Source organism: Parasteatoda tepidariorum, chromosome 4 (genome assembly GCF_982258835.1).
Source record: "Parasteatoda tepidariorum strain Cologne lab strain chromosome 4, Ptep-v5.0, whole genome shotgun sequence".
NCBI classification, from domain to species: domain Eukaryota; kingdom Metazoa; phylum Arthropoda; class Arachnida; order Araneae; family Theridiidae; genus Parasteatoda; species Parasteatoda tepidariorum.
In genome coordinates this window covers 3,443,665-3,463,747 of record NC_141758.1, presented here as the reverse complement: position 1 = coordinate 3,463,747, position 20,083 = coordinate 3,443,665, and the positions used below count along the sequence as shown (strand labels likewise).

The 20,083-nt window shown below is 30.8% G+C and overlaps 1 protein-coding gene across 1 annotated transcript; it reads left to right on the top strand.

The window, feature by feature from the left end:
• The first annotated feature begins 874 nt into the window (after positions 1 to 874).
• LOC107453911 (sn-1-specific diacylglycerol lipase ABHD11) lies at positions 875 to 18,038 on the top strand. Its single transcript, XM_016070928.4, has 6 exons — positions 875 to 1,028; positions 6,377 to 6,530; positions 10,521 to 10,694; positions 13,241 to 13,426; positions 16,036 to 16,244; positions 17,811 to 18,038. The coding sequence occupies exons 1-6, from the start codon at positions 1,006 to 1,008 to the stop codon at positions 17,959 to 17,961; spliced, it is 897 nt and encodes a 298-aa protein (XP_015926414.1). The 5' UTR covers positions 875 to 1,005; the 3' UTR covers positions 17,962 to 18,038.
• The last annotated feature ends 2,045 nt before the right edge of the window (positions 18,039 to 20,083 follow it).

The window sequence follows — 20,083 nt, the reverse complement described above, 5'->3', positions numbered from 1 at the left end:
ATTATCCATTTATTTGATCAATAAAAAAAGAGAAAAGGGGGAATGAATACTTAAATAAATGTATAAGATACTCACTTAATGGGCTTATTAAAGAATTGTTGAAGAGAAGAATTATTGAGCTTGGGAATCAAATCAGTGAATGAGAGAGTTCGATTCTGTTTTTTAAATGAACAAATTTTAATAACCTAAAATGTGTGCTACCTCTTAGTTTTTCCAAGTCCAATATACCAAGCAAAATGTATACAAATAAATAAAAAAATTAAATAACGGACCAAAGATTGCTATTTCTACTTAAAATTCAAGTTGATATGTATAATAGCATATAACGATGCTATTACTGGAGAAAAAAGAGTTTCTATGGAATTCGATATATTTTCTCCAACATAATTGCTAAAAATCAACCCTATGTGAGAAATGCAGCAAAGGTTAATTTTTCATATTATCCACTAACAGTTCCAATAAACATACAAGGTAGAATACAATAATTTTCACACTCATTTTTACCCAGCTTTAATACCCAAAAATAATGTCTTTCTGAGAAGTACAAGAATGTCAAATATTGCTATTTCTACCTACAATTCAAATTAACACGAGTTGTAGAAACCAATAATTCTATTATCTTAGAACACAGAGAAAATGGCGTTTCTGTAGAATTCAGCTCATTTTCTTCTAAGTTAAAGAACGAAAAACTACGCCTTGATGAGAGTTACAAGATTATCAAATATTGCTATTTCTATCCAAATCAAATTAACACGAGTGAAAGAATACCATAATGCTATTATTTTGGAACACGGAGAAAATGGCGTTGCCATGAAATGTAACCAATTAGGAACTTTCCTTCAGTCTGCTTTCCTAAATCGTTAGGAAACGTCTTGTGAAACATAATTACTATCCTTAATTGCTTATTACGAAGAAAATTCGTTACTTTTATTTTACTTTTCTGAAGTAAAACATAGCCATTTAGTTTCGATCCTGACTCTATTCGATTTTGTAATTGAAAAGAAAATGGCAGAAGATTTGATTAAAAGGTAAGTGATATTTATTTTGGTTACAATTGAGGTTATTGTTTAAACACATAAGAATTAATTTTTAAGAATTTGATTATTAAATCAAAAGTCTTTCAAATTTTCAATGGAACGAAATTATTCTTAAAAATCCTATGCTATTCTTATTTAACAGTGGTAAGTCATTTTAAATTCTACAAATCACAGTGTCTGATTGTATTAGGTGATAGTCTTAAGAGTCTAATTAATATTGCGAAAAGTTTTAATTCCTTTTGGTAACGTCTTCGAACGCTTAGACGCAAACAGTTTAAGGCTTTACCTCACAGCCTCTGTCGTTAAATGAAATATTGCTTTTTTTTGTAGCAAATGACTTTTGTAACTATTGGGAGTTTATAGTAACTATTCATAGCTGCAAAACATAGCACAACATTTTTATCAATCGAAAAGTTTTTCCGATGCTGCATTATTTGGTTTATAAAAATGTGCAAAAATTGGGAATTTTTAATGGATTTATCTAAGTAGATAAATCTGCTAGGTTTGGCAAATAATGGTATAAATTTTTTAGCCTTTTAAAGTCTGGACAATTTTTTTCAGTCAAATAGTATATAATGTTTAAAAAAGCTTCTCTTCGAATTTTAGATATTTAATATGTAATCCTGTTTTATTTCTTTTGATGAAAGTGAAGACCTTATTGAGTCGAAATTCGTTAACTGTCACAGAAAAAATCGCAAGTGGATACCATTTTTTTTTGCATTGAATAGTCTTTTATGTGTTTAGACACTGGTTAAAATAATGTTTTAAAAAATCCTATTAGTAATAATCATTTGAAATTTTTGGCAGTTATTCATTTAAAAAATCAAATTTTGAATATCATTGAAGAAAATTGAACAAATATTTCAGGTACTATGCGAAATAGAAATTATGTTTTGAAAAGAATATAAAAGTTATAAAATGTTATAATATAAATTCATTCCATAACCAAGACAAATTTTTAATTTTAAATGCAAAATGTGTTACACACAGATTTAAGACAAAAGCATTGCTAAATAAAAAAATTTTAAAATAGCCTGGCTTCTTAAAGAATGTTTGGTTTTTTAAGAGAAATGTAGCTTTTATACTCTGTCTACCAAAAAAGTGTTATTGCATATTTTTGGTAACTAAAGTATCGCCTCTTTTTCATCTTGTAACCGGTGCTATGGTGCTATTTCATAAGAAATACGGGCAAACAAATAGTAAAAAATATTTTACGTCTACTGTTATTTAAAAGTGCAGAACCATTTTCTTTCGTTACTAGATAATTTAATAATTTTTCCATGTAACAGTGCTTCTATATTATGTCTATATGATGGAGAACATATTTTAGGCAAAAATAAAAAAATTGTTCTTGAACCATTATTTTAATTAAGACATTTAAGCAGTGTTTGTATTTTCCTCAAAATTTACTTACCATTTCATTCATTATCTAGAAGTTTTGTTCAATTTTTTGTAAATGATGCGCTATATACAATTTTTTCAATAAATAACTGCCAAAAAGTTCAGTTGCTTATATTTAACTGGAAGTATATATATATATATAGATTTTTTGGAAATTTTCTTCCAATTATTGCAAATATACACTGAAATTTGTGTAAGTTGATCGCTTGTGGGATGTCGCTTCAGTGGTTCAACTTTCAAAAATGTCATTATTTTTATATCATCTATTTCTTATATCATGTTATTTTTATATATCCCCATTCAAAATGTAGAAAAATGCAATATATTTCTAAAATAACTTCAGAAATTTTATTTTAAAATGAGTGATCTCCGGAGGTCAGTTGATTTGTACACCTTTTTAAATAAGAAGATTTTCGCATATTATAAGATTTAAAATCATTCCGTCAGAAATCAAGAAAATATGTAAAGATAAACTCATAATGCTTAAATGAGGGTGGTTTTAATGTTCATGTTCTCATTCATGTTCGTGTGGTTTTGTGGTACATTTTTTATTGAAATGTTTAGTAAAGCATATGTTCACATTAAAAAAAATACAAATGAGCTAATTATCTCAATAGCACTTTTTTGGATAATAAATGAGCAATTTTCTTAAAACCAAACTGTGCACTTATTTGTTATTATAAATTATGGTAAGCAATGAATTTTATTCATTAGGGTTTTTCTTTCATCAAAACAAAAACGAACTGTTAAAAGAATACACAGATCTAAAACAATGAATTGTAAACAAATAAAAAGCAATTTAGCTCAATGACGCTATTATTAATTTTTTTTCCTTTCCCAACGTCTAGACACATTATTTAAGGTGTAGGCCTTAAATATGAATACATAAACATATAATTTCTCGTTTAATGAATCTAGCTGCTTCTAGAACCCATCATCTCGTTATTAATATGTTTATATTGTGTTATGTAGTTTTAATGTCAAAGAATAGTTATATGCAGCTATAGAATTTAAAATGTGAGTTCAAAGAAATGTCAATAATACTAATTATTATTAATATTTGACCAGAAAATGTTTTATTATTAGGATTTATTAATTTTAAAATCCTTAACATTGAAATGCCGTTTGGAGGAACAAGCATGTTTAAAATTACTTCTGATGGTTAACTGTAGCATTTCTTTAAATTTTGATCATTTCTATTTGGCATTTATAATTGTTTCTACTCGCGTTTTTACTTCAGAATTTAAATTATGAACTTTGAGAACCTTAATAAGGTATTTCGTTCACGAGATTCACCTGATTTTTTTTTAAGCACTTCGTAATGATGTTCCGTTTATGACGGTACAACGCTGAAACACATTTTTAAAATTTGCACCCGAGCAACTCAATGTGGATGGATGAAACATCTTACAATAAACGTCACGATAATTTTATGTATATGGAGAGAGATACCACGTCGATCTTAACTTGTTCAGAATTGGCAAAAAGTGAATGAAACGTTCCCATGGCTCGTAAATTCCGAGAGTATAAACGTACGTAAAGGACCGGGAGCTTTGTCCCATTAAGCATAATTTCATTCATTCATATAAAATCATCATTTCAATTAAGTACACTTAGATTTATAGTTTAATATCTCTAATTGTATCTGAAGATACAGTTATAAAATGTTCACGACATTTCACAAAACTACAAAACTGACTCGAAACATACAAAATAATATCTAGCAAACTACACTCTAATAAACCAATAAGCAATTCATACTTTTTACCTCTTACAAAATACCACTTTACCACTTGCCTTTACCGAATACACAAAAAAACTCAGAGCGCAGAAATTCATGAGCGTAATCTCCTCGAACAGTTGTTGACATGTTTAAACACCCCAAATGAAAGCAAGAAAAAAAAAAGAAAAAAAAATTGGTACCGATAGCGTATAATGAAGGTCAACCTTCTGAGACACATTGTTCAAAATTATAACAGACGTCAACCACTCTCAAGGGTCACTAAAAAAATTGAAATAAAACGTTTCAAATTGAAATCAATTCCGTGTGATCATGGGCTACTGGAGTTGGAAAAGCTTGTCTCTTATACCAAGAGAGAAGCTCGTCTTCTGATATCTATGGTCGCGGTCCTGAAAGAGTAAAGAAATGAGTTACCGCTGTGTGATGAATCATGAGATTTAATAGAATAATTCACAGCTTGTTATGCAAACTCAATGCTAGTCTAATTGGTTACAAAATTAAACAAATATGCATGTTTTGTCAGTGATGCATGCCCAGTTACTTAACTATGTATAAATAATTTCATAAAATATTAACACAGAGGAGAGCATGTAACTGCAACATTTTGTCACACGCATTAGAAACCTCCTTCTTTAGTCAACTTTTTTAATTATTGAAAACCTCGAGAGCTAATGACATGATAGTCAAGGTTCGGCATTTGTCAACAACAAACCAATTTTTTTGCAAACTTCTTAAATTGTGGTTAATTTATGATGGGTTTGGAAGAGTATTCCATTGAACTCTTGGGAAAGCACTAAAGTCAATATGCAAAATTATCAGATGGTAAGGCCACTGAGGATTTGTTCATTTTTATAATAAAGGATAAATTCAGTTCTTGATAGCAGAGTTCAACTTAGATAAATGGTCAACTTACAAGACCATCAAATTGTGATCCAATTGGTAGGTGTTACTGTATTAAGTTGATGCTTCTTTACTTTGTAACTTGTAATGTAAAGCATGGCACATGGAAATCTGACCATTATATAGAAAAAATTATTTAAGTCGCTCGATTTTAATTTTGAGAACTGATGATATAAGATTTGAGTGTCATCATAAGGTAAGTCCGATTTTTTTTCTATCATTTAAGGGGATACCTGCAAGTGATGCAGTGTGGGTATCTCGATCCTGATGGGTTGTAGAAACGTGGCATTTGTTTACATTAGCAACTGCCTTTTCATTCTATTTCGAGAAAGCCAAGCCCGTCAAGTATCCATTCTCTTAAGTGACACTTTCTATATTCTTTCAGAAAGATTCTTTCTCAAAGATTTCAATTCTTTCACTATATATATACACAGAGACTTAACACAAAGAAAGGCAAGAAAACCATGCGGAACATTAACAAACTAATTATGCATCGAAGTTGTCAGGTACACAAAACAAAAATATATCACGGTTACACAAAAATACCTAAACAAATAATAAATCAAAGTTAAGTAAAAAAAAGAGAAGAGAAAGAATTATATTTCAACTCATTCGATGTGCGATACGGTTCTGTATTTAATTAACTTATCATTCATTAACATTCTAAATTACGTGGAGAAACTTAGTTCAACTTTAAGACGCCATTTTGTTGATAAGGATTAGCCGGTGCTAACGTCATAGATCACATGTGTGGGTATGGGAGGTCTTCTTCCTCTTGAAGTGTAAGTATCTAATTGCATTTTTGACGGTAGTCTGTGACTTGGTGAACCTGGACTCAACTAATTGTTGCCCCTTATTCAGATGTCAACAGTTTGCAACGCAAAAATACAAGCAATCTGAATAATTTTTCTATATAACGATTGAGTTTTTAGGCACTCAGCTTCACATGACACGAAATGAAGCACCATAATAAGATTTGTCAAGTTGATTACCTTGTAAGTTGTCCATCTGTTTAAGTGACTCCAAGCGTTCAATTCAATTGAATAGCTTTTTCCATCTAGGAAGCGAATCCGAAACATTTTCATAGGTTTAACAGGGAACTATACAGGCTTATGAAAGTTTCAAGTGGATCACCCTTATAAGCTGACAATCAGTCTAAGTTACACAAAGTCCTCAGTTGCACGTAACTTCTTCAATTCATAAAGTGAATCAAAAAATTTTTCATCGACTTAATATTGGCTTTTTGAGCTACATGGGATGATGGCAATATTAATTTTTATTTGTTTTTCAATATCAGATATCAACCAGTGAGATTGAAATATTTTGCATGCACAACAAATGATACTCACAGATCCATCCGTCCACCCATCATTCTCTTGCATGGGATGTTTGGAGGGAGTTCTTCTTGGAATAGAATCAAGTGTGAGCTCAGTAACAGGACGAGGCGAAAGGTGAGAGAACAACATTTTATATCGAAAAAAAATCATTCTAGTACTTAAATTTTCAAATTATTCTGACGAATTTTTGCAATAACTTTAGCCAGTGGTCAGAAGAACTACATTATTTTTGCAGTTAACTACTTTATTGTTAGAAACGTAGTCAACTACAACTTATTTTCTTTTTGAAATGAAGTGACTACAAACTATTTAAGGAACCGAATTTTGGTGGATAAATTGATTTACACATTATGTTCAAAAAAGTTTTGAGTAAAAAATTGGCTTCTACACGGGATTTATTTAGAAATATTTATTCACATTTACACGAGACAGTTTGTTATTCTGAAATATTTCTCTCAAATTTATTCACTTAGTCTCCCACTTTTTATGCCCTTTTCGACAGCTAATATTTAATTTAGAAGATGCTAGGAAATTATCAAATTTCGTTAAACGTTTAATGCTCTTTTATTTCCTCCAAGAAATTACGTATATCGAGAATATGTTTCCTTCCTTTGAAATATCATCAATAATTTAAAGGCCTACAATCGCATGTGAAAACGTGACCAAAGAGATAAATTATCTATTATTCATAATGGCTATTAAATTTAATTATACGTAACTCTAAATAAGCAATTCTTGTTTACTCACAGTCACATGAGGGCATTTAAAATTGCGTACTTTGACAGAAACGCGAAGATTTGACACATCAAATTCGAAAAATTAATTGTGTTAAAACCCTGTTCATCTAGTAACCTAACACAAAAAGTAGTTAACAGCAATCGCTGTTAACAACACTACTCACTACACTTTTTTAAAAAAATATATAAGTAGACACTACAAACAACGAAAAAAAGTAGCGACTACAGCAGTTTTACTACTTGTAGTGCGATACTCTCGATCACTGACTTTAGCAATATTGCACCAATATCCTTACACTGTTTAGTAATCAAGGGAATGTAATAGTAATATTACTAAGATCTTTTCATTATCTTTACTCTATTCAGTGGCATTAAAACGTTTCCAACCCGTAAGTCGTACTTATCGCTTTATCAGAAATTGTATAAAACTACCTGCAGACAGAATCTATGCTTTATTATTTGCAGATGAAAAGCAGTGTAGGCTCTTTTGTAAAAAGTCAGTGTAAAAATACTGACAGGAAAGAAAAAAAAAGAAAAATTTGATTCGAGAGAAAACTCAAGAGAAGAAAGAGAAATTCGATTTGAAAAGTTTTGATAGTTGCTATACAAATTTAATTTAGTTTCTATTTACTTGAACATTCATTTTATATAAGTTCAATGACACTCATTTTAGGTATTGTTTTAATATGTTAAAAACAAGCTTTTGTTAATGTTTCAAAATATACTAAACACTTTTTTCCCGTTAAAAATGTTGGTTGGAACCGGGGGCTTTTTTAGTTGGAGACTTTCTAACCAAAATTCCTGAATGTTTGAAGGCAGTACATTACTGTGTTAACAATTGACTTAAATTTCATAGGCATCTAAAAGTGACACGATTTCCCCTGGTACTAGGTACGCAACGTAAAATCTAGGTACGCAACGGTTTGATATAAAGTTAGAATAAACTTGCATGAGGTAAAAGCAAGGTTTTTCGAAACCATTGTAACGGAAAATTGCGTAAATTTGAAAGGCATATTTTATTTTCAAAGAGTATAAGTATCTTAGTGATTAAAAATCATTTTAATTCAAGGCTTACATCAGAACTTTTGATACCACTTTCATAATAACTGTGATACCTTTTGAATCGGAGATATTGGAAAGTCTGCTTTTATTAGCTATGTTTTGCCAAACAATATTTATATAGCTCTGGTACTTAGTGTACTGATAAAAATATCCCCGTACCTATTCATGAAATTCGCTTGTCTCAAAATAATTTAACTGTCTCAAATTCTAAATTGCCTCAAATTCTAAATTGTCTCATATTCTAAATTTGTTTAAATTTTGGAGTTTCAACTGTCGAAATAATTGCTCTACGCTTCGAGGATTCTTTATAAGGATTTTGTGATATTGTGACTGCAGTCACTTTTCTAACTAACGCCATCTGTTGGCAACTTTTGTAATTAATTGAATTAGTTGATAATTTCTGAAACTCATTTGATAAGATGGCAATTTTGTTACTTATTTAATTTAATTTTGTAACTTATTTAATTGTCCAGTTTTGTGACTCATATAACGTAAGTAACTCAATAATTTTCGTGGTCACTTTTGAAACTAAGCTGATCCGTTATACAGCGGCTGCTGTACTGGACTACGGACCCAGTGGTTATGGGTTCGAATCCCACCGTAGGCTAGGAAGAATCTCTCTCTCTCTGTGTTCTATGTCTTTTCCCTTTGTGTGAATGTAACCCACCCTATAAACGGTGTTTGTATGACGTGAGCGAGGCTATTTCACCGCCGTGGCTTAACCACAGGTGCCCACTGGGTAACGATAAGAGAGTAAGGCATTTCTGAAGCCAATGGGAAATAGACTTAAATCCCCGAATTGAAAAAAAACTTTGGTAACTAATTTCAAAAGTAGTATATGAATATCATAAGCTTTCACCTTCCTTAATTTCGAAATCCTGTATTCTTTCGCAGATTTGAAGCATATATACTATATATATATATATATATATTAGTTCAAAATGAAGAATAAAACAAAGAAAAATTATAGACATATGAAAAAAAGGGGGTGGAAAATAATAAGTAAAAAAAATAACAAACAACATTTTATTAAAAAAAAAAAAAAAAAAAAAAAAATGAAATGTTAATTAAAAAACCGGAAAAAAAGCCGAAAAAAAAGATATATTCTTTTCTTCAGCCCACACGATTATATCCGCAAAACAGAGTGCTTTCTGATATTGTATCAATAAAGCCAAAGCAAAATATATTAATACAATAGTGTGAGGAGCACTCAAAAAAATTTTTTATAAAATAACTACATAAAAATAGATCATAAAATAAAATAAAAACATTAAAAAGGGGGGACTATAAAGCGAGTAGCAAAATCATAACAACTTACTTGGACGGATATTTTTCAAGAATGATTTAAAAATGTTTTCGCAGAAAGATTGCCAGATTACAAAATATGAAAACAAAAGATGAAAACAAAAGCGCAAATAGAGTGTAACAAGAGGGTTTTAAAGTGTCGTTCTTACTGCACTGCTGAAGTGATTTGTTGTTTTGATTTGTTAGTTACCAAGGATGGGCCTTTTTTTCATATGTCTATAATTTTTCTTTGTTTTATTCTTCATTTTGAACTTATCTAATGAGTGCTGTTTACTTGCAGCTTAAGCGCAATAAATGAAAATTATTGTTTTTCTTAACTTTCTTAGTGTTTTCTTGTATTTATTTATTTTTATATATATATATATATATATATATACATATATATATATATACATACATATATATATATATATATATATATATATATATATATATATATATATATATATATATATATATATATATATATATATATATATATATATATATATATATATATATATATATATATATATATATATATATATATATATATATATATATGTATATGTATATATGTATATATATATATATATATATATATATGTATATGTATATATGTATATATATATATATATATATATATATGTATAACAATGTGCTACATTTTATTTCTGTGATTAATAAGCAAAATATTCTAAAGCGGTAATTGCATTAAAACATGTGTTATATTGAGAATGGATGCTAATTTTTAAAATTTTTGTGCTTAGATCAACTGATAAAAATGTAAAGTTTCAGGAAATTATTCAGATGTGTGAAATATTTTACTTTTTCTAATTAGTATTAAAAACATAGTTTTGCATATTGAGTTGTAGTTTTTCGATTGTAATATTAAATCTAAAATAGTAACAAACAAAAGGGATTGACTTAATAACCTATAGAACATTAAAAATTCACCATAAATATGCAACATATTAAACGCATATTTATGGTTAGTTTACAATTACAATTAACTCCGCAGGTGTTTTCTGTTGACCTGAGAAACCATGGGGAGAGTGAATATTCAGATGAGTTCACACTCCAACACTTGACGTCAGATCTTCTTCAGTTCATGAGGGATCAGAACATCCCCCGAGCAATACTGATTGGTCACAGTGTTGCTGGAAGAGCTTGCATCCAATTGGCTCTTTTGAAGGTACTCTTTCATTCAGTTTAGTTGGTGTAGATGCGATATTTGTTTAAAATTACAGCTTGACAAGCATTAAATACTGGAATTAATAAAGTTAAATCATTATTTATTTAGCATAATATAATTTTAGAACAATAAACTTGCAAACAGAAAATGGATCGTATACAAAATACATAACTTTTATTTTTATTATCATTTTACAACCGTCGTTGTAAAACCGACCCAATTGTACAACCGATCCTTATTGTAATGTGAGTGCTCGATTCCCTGATCAACAACAGATCCTTAATAGCTAATGGAGCTTCATCAAAATTCAATTAAATTTAGTGGTATGCAGATACTTTTTTTTTGAGCAAGAGCACTCTAATTGTTGTTGATTTTTTAGGTGAAAACTTTGTAAAGCAATGTTTCTGAGCATATAATCGATCGCCAAAGCTACTCCTGGCATTAATCTTTATGTCTGAGTTTTGTGTGAAAATATTGAATTGGCGTTAATAACCTCGAAGCAATCGTTTAAGTCGAAACTGTGACTCAGGAAATTATTGAAAGCATTATTATTAATATTATAGCATCAATATTAATATATTATTTATTTTTTGCAAAATGTATTTGTTTCTGCAGTTTCTGCAGTTAAAATATTTGTGATACCATTAAAGTGGATGAAAAATAATAATTCCGAGTGTTTTCATGCTACTAAAGTTCTGCTGCTTTCGTATTTGATACGAAATATAAAAAGTAACCATTCGAAAAAATCTCTGCCACACTCAGATCAAAGAAGGCATCCCCTCTGCAGGGAATTATGATGGCATGTCTTCGAAAATGGCATGTTTCCGAAACCGTGCCATTCTAGTGTGGTGCAAATGCAGCACTACTAATACAGTCCAAGCAACAGCGAAAGTTCAAAAGAACCATTGAACGATCCTAGTTGTAATATTTTTTTTCTCTAAATTTAGAATTTAAATATGTTGTTAATTCAAATTAAATGGAGAAAACCTTAGTTTAAAAATGCCATAATTGCGAACATTTTTAGTGCATATAGTTTGAAACGAAAGTATGTGATTAAAAATACACATGACGGACGGTCTATTACACCGATCAACCGGTTTACTGATTTTAATTTTGCTATAGTGCTGCGTTCTTTCATGCGATTCTTTCCTATTTAATTTTTGGTTTTAATAATCAGGGCGGCCGCACTTACTGTGGGCTCCTCTTATGAGAAATTAGAAATCTCTGAATTGAGATACCCTACACTGATGTTTTTGAAGGTTAAGTACCACTGCCCAGTATACACACTCTAGATTAATATTTAAGTCACTTCCCAGTATAGATTTACTCGGTGTACCCTACATTGATGTTTTTTAAGATAAAGTACCATCTTGCGGTATACATGGAAACGTTACTTTTAATAAGTAACCAGTAAAAGTACTTTAAAAAAGATTAACGAGTAAAAAGTGAAAAGTTTTGATTTTAAAAAGTAACGAGTAAAAGGTACAGCAAAAAGTACACCTACAAAACAAAACAAAATGAAGGATTATAGAGTACATTTCGAGAAAATAGAAAATTCAAAGTAATCTTAAATTTCTTCAAAAAGTTTCATTAAGAAAAATTTATTTAAAATGCATTAAATTTTAATTTTAAGGTATAAAGCTTTAAAATGCAAGAAAATGTTACAAAATTATATTGAAATAGTGAAAGAAACCAAACGAGAACTCAAAATTGAATGTTTTCATCGAAAAAAGAATTTTAAATGATGCTCATTTCAGGACTATTAATATTTTTTTTACCTTTAGAATTTTTAGTAACAATTTAATTTGTTAAGGAAATTTAATAACATTATGATTTTATGTGTTAAGAACTAAGTGAAAAAATTGTATTAATATACAGGGAAAATCTATTAAATCCATAAATCGCTTAAAGTAAGGGTTTCACAGTCCTTAACACCAGCCGCTCTCTCCCCTTCAGGAAATAGCACTCCTTAAAGACTTTTGGAAAGGGAAGTTAGATGTTAAAGAGTAGATAATACATTAAATTTATAAATTAAAAAAACAATTTCTTAAAAAGGAAAAGTAACGTAAGTAAAAGTATTGCTATGCATGCTGCCTGGTATACATTTACTCTGTGTATCCTACATTGATGCTTTTTAAGATTAAAAGCCAGCGTCCGGTATGCATATTCCCGGCATACCCTACACCCATATTTATTTTATATTAAGTGGTTAGGTTCACTGGACAGTTCGTGTCGGTTATAAAATACTACTTCTTTTGTACCGATCACAGTATTTGGTTCGATAATATTACCGATATTGTCCCGACCCCATAATGGGGTTCAATAACATTACCACTACTAAGCCGAACGCATGCTCGGAAAGTGACACTATAATCAAAAAAACGGAATAATATCAGCGGAGATTTCATTATTCCATAATTACTGCACAATAATCATTGCCATACGACTTTTTATCGTTTCCCCGCTGAAAAATAGGTTCAACAATTTGCAGCCTGTTTTGTATACAATAACTGCATTCTTTAAGATGTGGTATTCAATTTTTACAGCCCGAGATGGTGGAGCAGCTGGTGGTGGAGGATATTTCCATCAGTGATGTGTCTGACAGCAAAAGAATTGCACTGAAGAATCTTATATCAAACATGCAAAAAGTGGTCTCCCAACTTCCCGTTTACATGAGTCTCAATGACGCCCACAACATGATACAGCGCCTCATGCAGAAACACATGGTTCACGTGAGTTCCATTACTTTGTTGCAGTTAGGAGGTTTGATTGACCTCAAGAAATGTTTTAACAATTCCATATTTGGCACTAAGTCGCAACTATTGCCCGTAATATTTCTCAGACATTTAAATACTGCTTTGGAGGTTTTAATTGTTGATTTATAACCGCCATTGAATGTAAGCTTTGGAGGTCTTAATCCACATTAAGTCTAATATTTGGCGCATAATCCACATTAAGTGTAAGCTTTGGAGGTCTTAATTATTAATTTATAACAGACGTTGAACACATTCACACATCACCCATCCATCCGCAAATCGTAATTCTCACCTAATTTTTAGTCGCGAGATATCTTCAGTAAATCTGCGTCCTTAGACTAGACCAGGGAAAAAAACAGAAGTGACAACTGCAATTGGGAGTTTATGGCGGAAATCAAAAACTGATTGAGTATGCATACATCTGCCTCGAGTGACACTGAAAAGGAGTATCACTATTTTTGAGGTACAAAAGTGCGGTCAATTACTTTTGTGTCTTCCAATGGTATCCCTGAATTCGGTGGTGTCTTCTTGATTCATAGGGTACATAAGCTATGACGAATATAAATGATATAATATGTTTGTTCCTTTAATTTAAACGGTACTGATTTTAAAATGTATTACTAAGGAAGAGACTTTTCATGGTAAATTTTCTTCCACCAACATTTGCAGTTTTAAATTTAGAGTTTAGAGAAATGGGAGTTAAAGTATGCTGACAAAATATTTCCAAAATAGCAAGATTCAAAGAAATTAATGCGAAATTGCTGCCCTATCACGTAACACTGAGTTATGCTACCATAACTTGTCTGCATTTTGATATCATAAATGCTCATTTCAGTATTTGAAACTACATGGTTTATCTGAACTAACTTGTCTCTAAACTTTAAATTACCAATTGAGGTAAAACAGAGTTAAACATGAAAAGTCTCATCCGCGGCCTAGCATCGTCTTAATCAAATAATCGTTCAATTGAAAACTTATTCCTTCCTTTCTTAAAACATCAGGAAGTTATTTATTTTATTCATTTTTCAATTATTATAATTATTTTGGTGTTTTTTTTGGATGAATGGGATAACTGCAAGTGATGTAGTGTGGGTATCTCGATTCTGATGGGTTGTTAAAACGTGGCCCTTTGCTTACATTAACAACTGTTCTTTCCTTTCAACTTCGTGTAAGTCAAGCTCGTCAAGTATCAATTCTCTTAAGTGACACGCACTATAATCTTTCAGATAGCTTTCAATTCTTTCACTCAATATTTACTTATTTAACACAAAGACAGGCATGAAGTCATGTGGAACATAAACAATTTGATTATGTATCGAAGTTTCCAGGTACATGAAACAAAAATATATCAGAGTTACAATATAAACAAAAGATAAGTTAAGTTAAAGAAGTAGACGAGAAAGAATCATATTTCAACTCATTCGATGTGCGCTCTGTATTTCATTAACTTCACATTAATTAACATTATAAGTTATGTAGAAAAGCTTTAATTCGCCATTTTGCTCATAAATATTAGCTGACGTCATTGGTCACATGTGTGCGTATGGGAAGTCTTTTTCTTCTTGAAGATTTGGTTTAAAAAATATTTCATTCAAGGTATTTACGAAAAACTTTCGCGATCATTTTTACCATAGGATAGAATTATAACTAAACTAAACTGAGTGGCGCGACAGCTCATAGGGGCCCCAAGAGCTATACCCATCTCAGTTTTCTTGATCTTTGGGCTCAGGAGTGCAAGAGTATGAGTCTCGATCGGTTGGTCTGCTAAACGCAGAACCCCCTGTGTTTATTTCCCAAGCATTCTTGGTATCATTTTATCTACCCACTGACTTTGATTTGACTGATTTTAAATTACCTATACTCTTGTTTTAATTCCCATTTTTACCCTTTTTAATGATTTTGGGCACTGATGCTTCTAATTTTTGTGCTTTTGCTTTTTCATTTATTGGATCCTAAATTGCCCTGGATATTTTGATTTTAATTGTTGCTTTATATTCCTATTTTAAATTCGATTAATTTTTAAATTGATTTTGTTGTAATTTGGCTATCAATTATATATTCTCTAAATGTTTTTAACCATCAAACCGTCCTCCTTCGAAGTGTTCTTCCTTTCATGCTTTTGGAGTTCGGCTGTCTTTATTGTAACGAAATCATCTGTAATCTAATGTCATTGTTATTTCTATTTAATTATTTGTTTATTTTTGTAACTGTATTTATTGTGGTTTTCAAATTGTATTGTATTGCATTGAAACAATCGAGTGCCCATATCATTGGGCGGGACGACTAACTAAATTCTACCCACTGGAAGGATGAAAGATTGAGTCAACCTTGCCCGGCCCGAGGATCGAATCGAGGACCTGTGGCAGAAAGCCACAGCGTCCTCGTTGACTGAGTGGTAATGCGAAGCGTTACCACTCAATCAACGGGGTTAGATGGAATAATAAATTGACTAAATTTTTATTATAAACTAAATTTAAATACAATTATTGACAGAACTTAGATTTAAGATTTGTGCTATGCTCCTAAACCTTGAAAACTACCCTCGTAGAAATTCAAGGCAATGATTCTGTTTCTATTTCCAATAGTTCGCGGCCAATGGAGAGACATCGGCTTTGGAAAAGGCTTTGCTATTTAAAAAGAATTCTTCGACAGGAGCCTTCGAGTTCTGTTTCAATGTGAATGTACTCCTCAAAAGTCTGGACTCTATACATCTTCTGAGGAATGATCTTTCCGGTGATCCCGTTTACCTTGATAAAGCTCTTTTCTTAAGCGGCCAGCACTCCGTCATCCCATTGTATGTTCCATATTTATTTCTATGTGCTCAGATTCTTATCTGTTTGGAGTAACTGCGGTATCTAAATACTTATTTGTTGTTTATTATGACTTCTACTTTGCTCATCCAAATTTTTATAACGAGTTATTACGCGTGAGTTATAATCAACTAAATTAGGTAAATTTACCTGTAGTTATAATCAACGAAAGTAGTTTTTTACTAAAAAATGAGAACAATTTTAATACTTTACTAAAAAAAATTTTTTTCTTCAAATAGCATAAAAATTTATAGGATATTTCATGACGCACCCTATTTCATTCACCAATGGTAAGAACCAAGGAAGCAATGGTACCACCACATTGATATCTGCAGCATCAACAAAGAACCAAGGACTACGCGGATCAATACCTATTAAAAAAGAGAAGGCCTCACCACGGGTTAATATAAACAAGAAATTTGATTCCTTAGTATAGCCCGAACGTAGTGACATATTTCTTATTTTTTCACCCACTGCGTAGTTCGTTACGTCGGAGTACTAGATCCGTGCTGAGGATGTGATGATGAGGATGTGTCCGTGATGTATCGCAACAATATCCGAGTCACGCACGATTGAAAAAAGTCACACAATAAAGTCGATGGGATGTGCATCACTTTCATCAATGGGTTACTCATCCGCAGAGACCCGATTTATGCTTCATTAAAATTAAAACGTGATATAAAACTAGACATGATATTGATATATATGTTACCACGAATGACCGAAATCAAGAGAATGTCGACTTTCACCGGTGAATGTTAACAATCACATAGTCGCTTTGGTCCGATTTGATCATAGTTTATTCATTGATATTATTATATTTATTTTAATATCTGCTAAGGATAGATTAGGAGAAACATCAGTGTTCGGAGTACCGGTTCAATGCATTCTGGGCACTTGACCGTAAGGAAACATTGATGTAGGGCATACCAGGCAGCAGCACTTAACTAGCATATATTTCTGACATTTACCAAAGCGCGACTAAGTGATATACAACATTCACCGGTGGAAGATCCATTTCGGTTATTCAGAGTATACATACGACGTATTTAATGATGATGAGACACAAGTTTGGGTCAGGAAAGGCAGGTATTTTTGAGCCTATTTGAATGTAATTATTGAAAAAAGGTAAAATTAGCATAGAATATAGATAAATAGAAGTACCAGCGAATGAACAAGAAGTTCATAGCAGGTATTTTCCGGTCATGAGTCAATTCTTATGATGTGCTCTCTTCCTATCTATGACTGTTTTAATACTTTTAATGGCTAATATTTAACCTCATATGTATTATTGCACGTTACTGACTCGTATTTTTAGCTCAATTTTTTCCGACTTAGAAATCTGACTTGTTACTTTTTTAATGATTTGCAACTGTTACTTTTTCTGATTTGTTATTTTCAGTTTACCTTTCAAGATCCGTAAATTCGAAGACTAGAAGTAGTTGCATGCATTTTAAGAATTGTTACTTTTTAAACCTATTTATATAAATGTTTTCAGTTAATTTAAATTCCATGAATATCTTTCAATTAATCTATTTCTCACCTTTCAGAGACGAAGACAGAGATCTGATATTGAAGCATTTTCCCCGAGCACAGTTTGCAGTGGTGAATAAAGGTTATCATTGCACACATGCCGAAAGTCCGACAGAGTTTGTCAGAATAGTCTCCGATTTTTTGACGTCAGAAGAAGAAAGACTGTAAAAGATGCATTGCAGAAACTAATAACTCACTTTAAATGCTGTTGATAAATTCAATATAAAAAGTTGTGTGGAAACTGATGGTTGCAAATTATTTTAAATATTTTTCCTGACATATTTGAGTGTTTAGATTTTGAAAATACTGACGGTTTATTGCAACAAGCGAGTTTTAAAAATGTTAGTTAATGGTTGATTATAAATCATATTTCTAAACTCTTTACAATCAGACGAATTTTTCAAACAAAGTGACTATCAGAGATCGCAAATTGCTATATAAGCGAGGAAACAAAAACACACATATTTCCAATAACTGATAAATATTGCTGTTGGAAAAAGCAAACTAGGGCTTAATATCACCCCTAGCCAGTATTTTTTATCCAACTGCATTCGAATGTCTTTCGCTAGGAGGAATCTTTAAGTTTCATACTCAAATAAATTAGTTTTAGGTAATTTAAATCGTAAACTGTTATATTTGAGTATATAGCTGTTAAAATATGACCCATTACTTTATTTCAATCTCAAAAACCAGAAACAATTTGTTTTCTTTCTCACTTAAGTATTGATTTGCGACCTTTAATGCTAAAGAGTTTATAGTAACTGTCTACCTATCTCTCTCTCTCTCTCTCTCTCTCTCTCTCTCTCTCTCTCTCTCTCTCTCTCTCTCTCTCTCTCTCTCATATATAATATAAGAAGAGAGTGAGATGATAGCACATAGCCAATCACAGATCACTTGCTTTAGTAGCGCACAAATCAACCAATTAAAATTGATAACGCATGTGTGTGAAAAGGTAATAATTTTTAATAATGCTGCTTGTTAAAATGTTACAACTAAACTTACCATCTAAAGCTGAGTAGCGATTTTTATTTTATTTTGAGTATGTCTAATAATGATGTCAGAGTTTTCCATTGTTGTCCGTGCATTTCTATTTGCCTAAAAATCACGAGGTAGGATCCAGTTTTTCCTCATTCATTTCTAATTGTTTTGGTTGTCATCAGCATAAAATTGATGTAAGTCGCAAAGGTATTGTTTTCTTTTAAATAGTTTTGTATCCCTAATTTAAGTTATCTTCCAGTACTGCTATTATTAGCGAAAATTTTAAATTATGGTTGTGAACTCATCAAATTTGTTTGAACAATATAATTTTATAAGAATATAAATGTTATTTTAAAAAATGATTACTTCGAAAAATCACTTCTATTCACCAAGAGATCTAAATGCTTATAATACTAATAGATAGTATCATTTGGACGTGGGAAGTAGAGGCACAAGTGTAAGCAAACAGAACTCTTTTCAGTACATATTTGTTAAGTGAATAATTTTAATTTTAGTATAAAAACTGTTTTCGGCCAAGAAAAAACAATTATTGCGATGCAATCATCGGGGTTGGTGAGCGGTAGCGAACAGGGAGCTTAGCCCCCTAGTATATATATATATATATATATATATATATATATATATATATATATATATATATATATATATATATATATATATATATATATATATATATATATATATATATATATATATATATATATATATATATATATATGCATGCCCAATGTATGCATGCACATATACACGATATTTTAGTGTTCAATGTTTTTATCCAAATATGCATAATACATTTGTGTACGATTGAACGTTTATTGGGCGTATTTAAATTTTACATATACACATACATTCTTTTGATATGAGTAACTTATGAACATACATTTAACATGCATATATTGTAGAAATGTATGAACATATAATGTTCTTATAATGTACATATATTGCACATATGTGCATACATATATTTGACGTAAATCTTTCGTACAAATTTTACATGTGTACATACATGGTATCTTAATATATGCAATATGTACAATATATACATGTCCAATGAATGTTTCCACACATGTACAATACACGTATGCTCCATGCATGCATATCCATGTGTACTATCAATGCACGTACAATGTCTGAATGTTCATACATTACATGTATACATATGTAGATACATTCTATGTTCGCATATATACAATATGCGTATATCCAATAAATGAATGTACATATGTACAATACATTTATGTCTAAATATATGTATGCAATAAATAAAATTTATCTAAGTTAACTGATAACG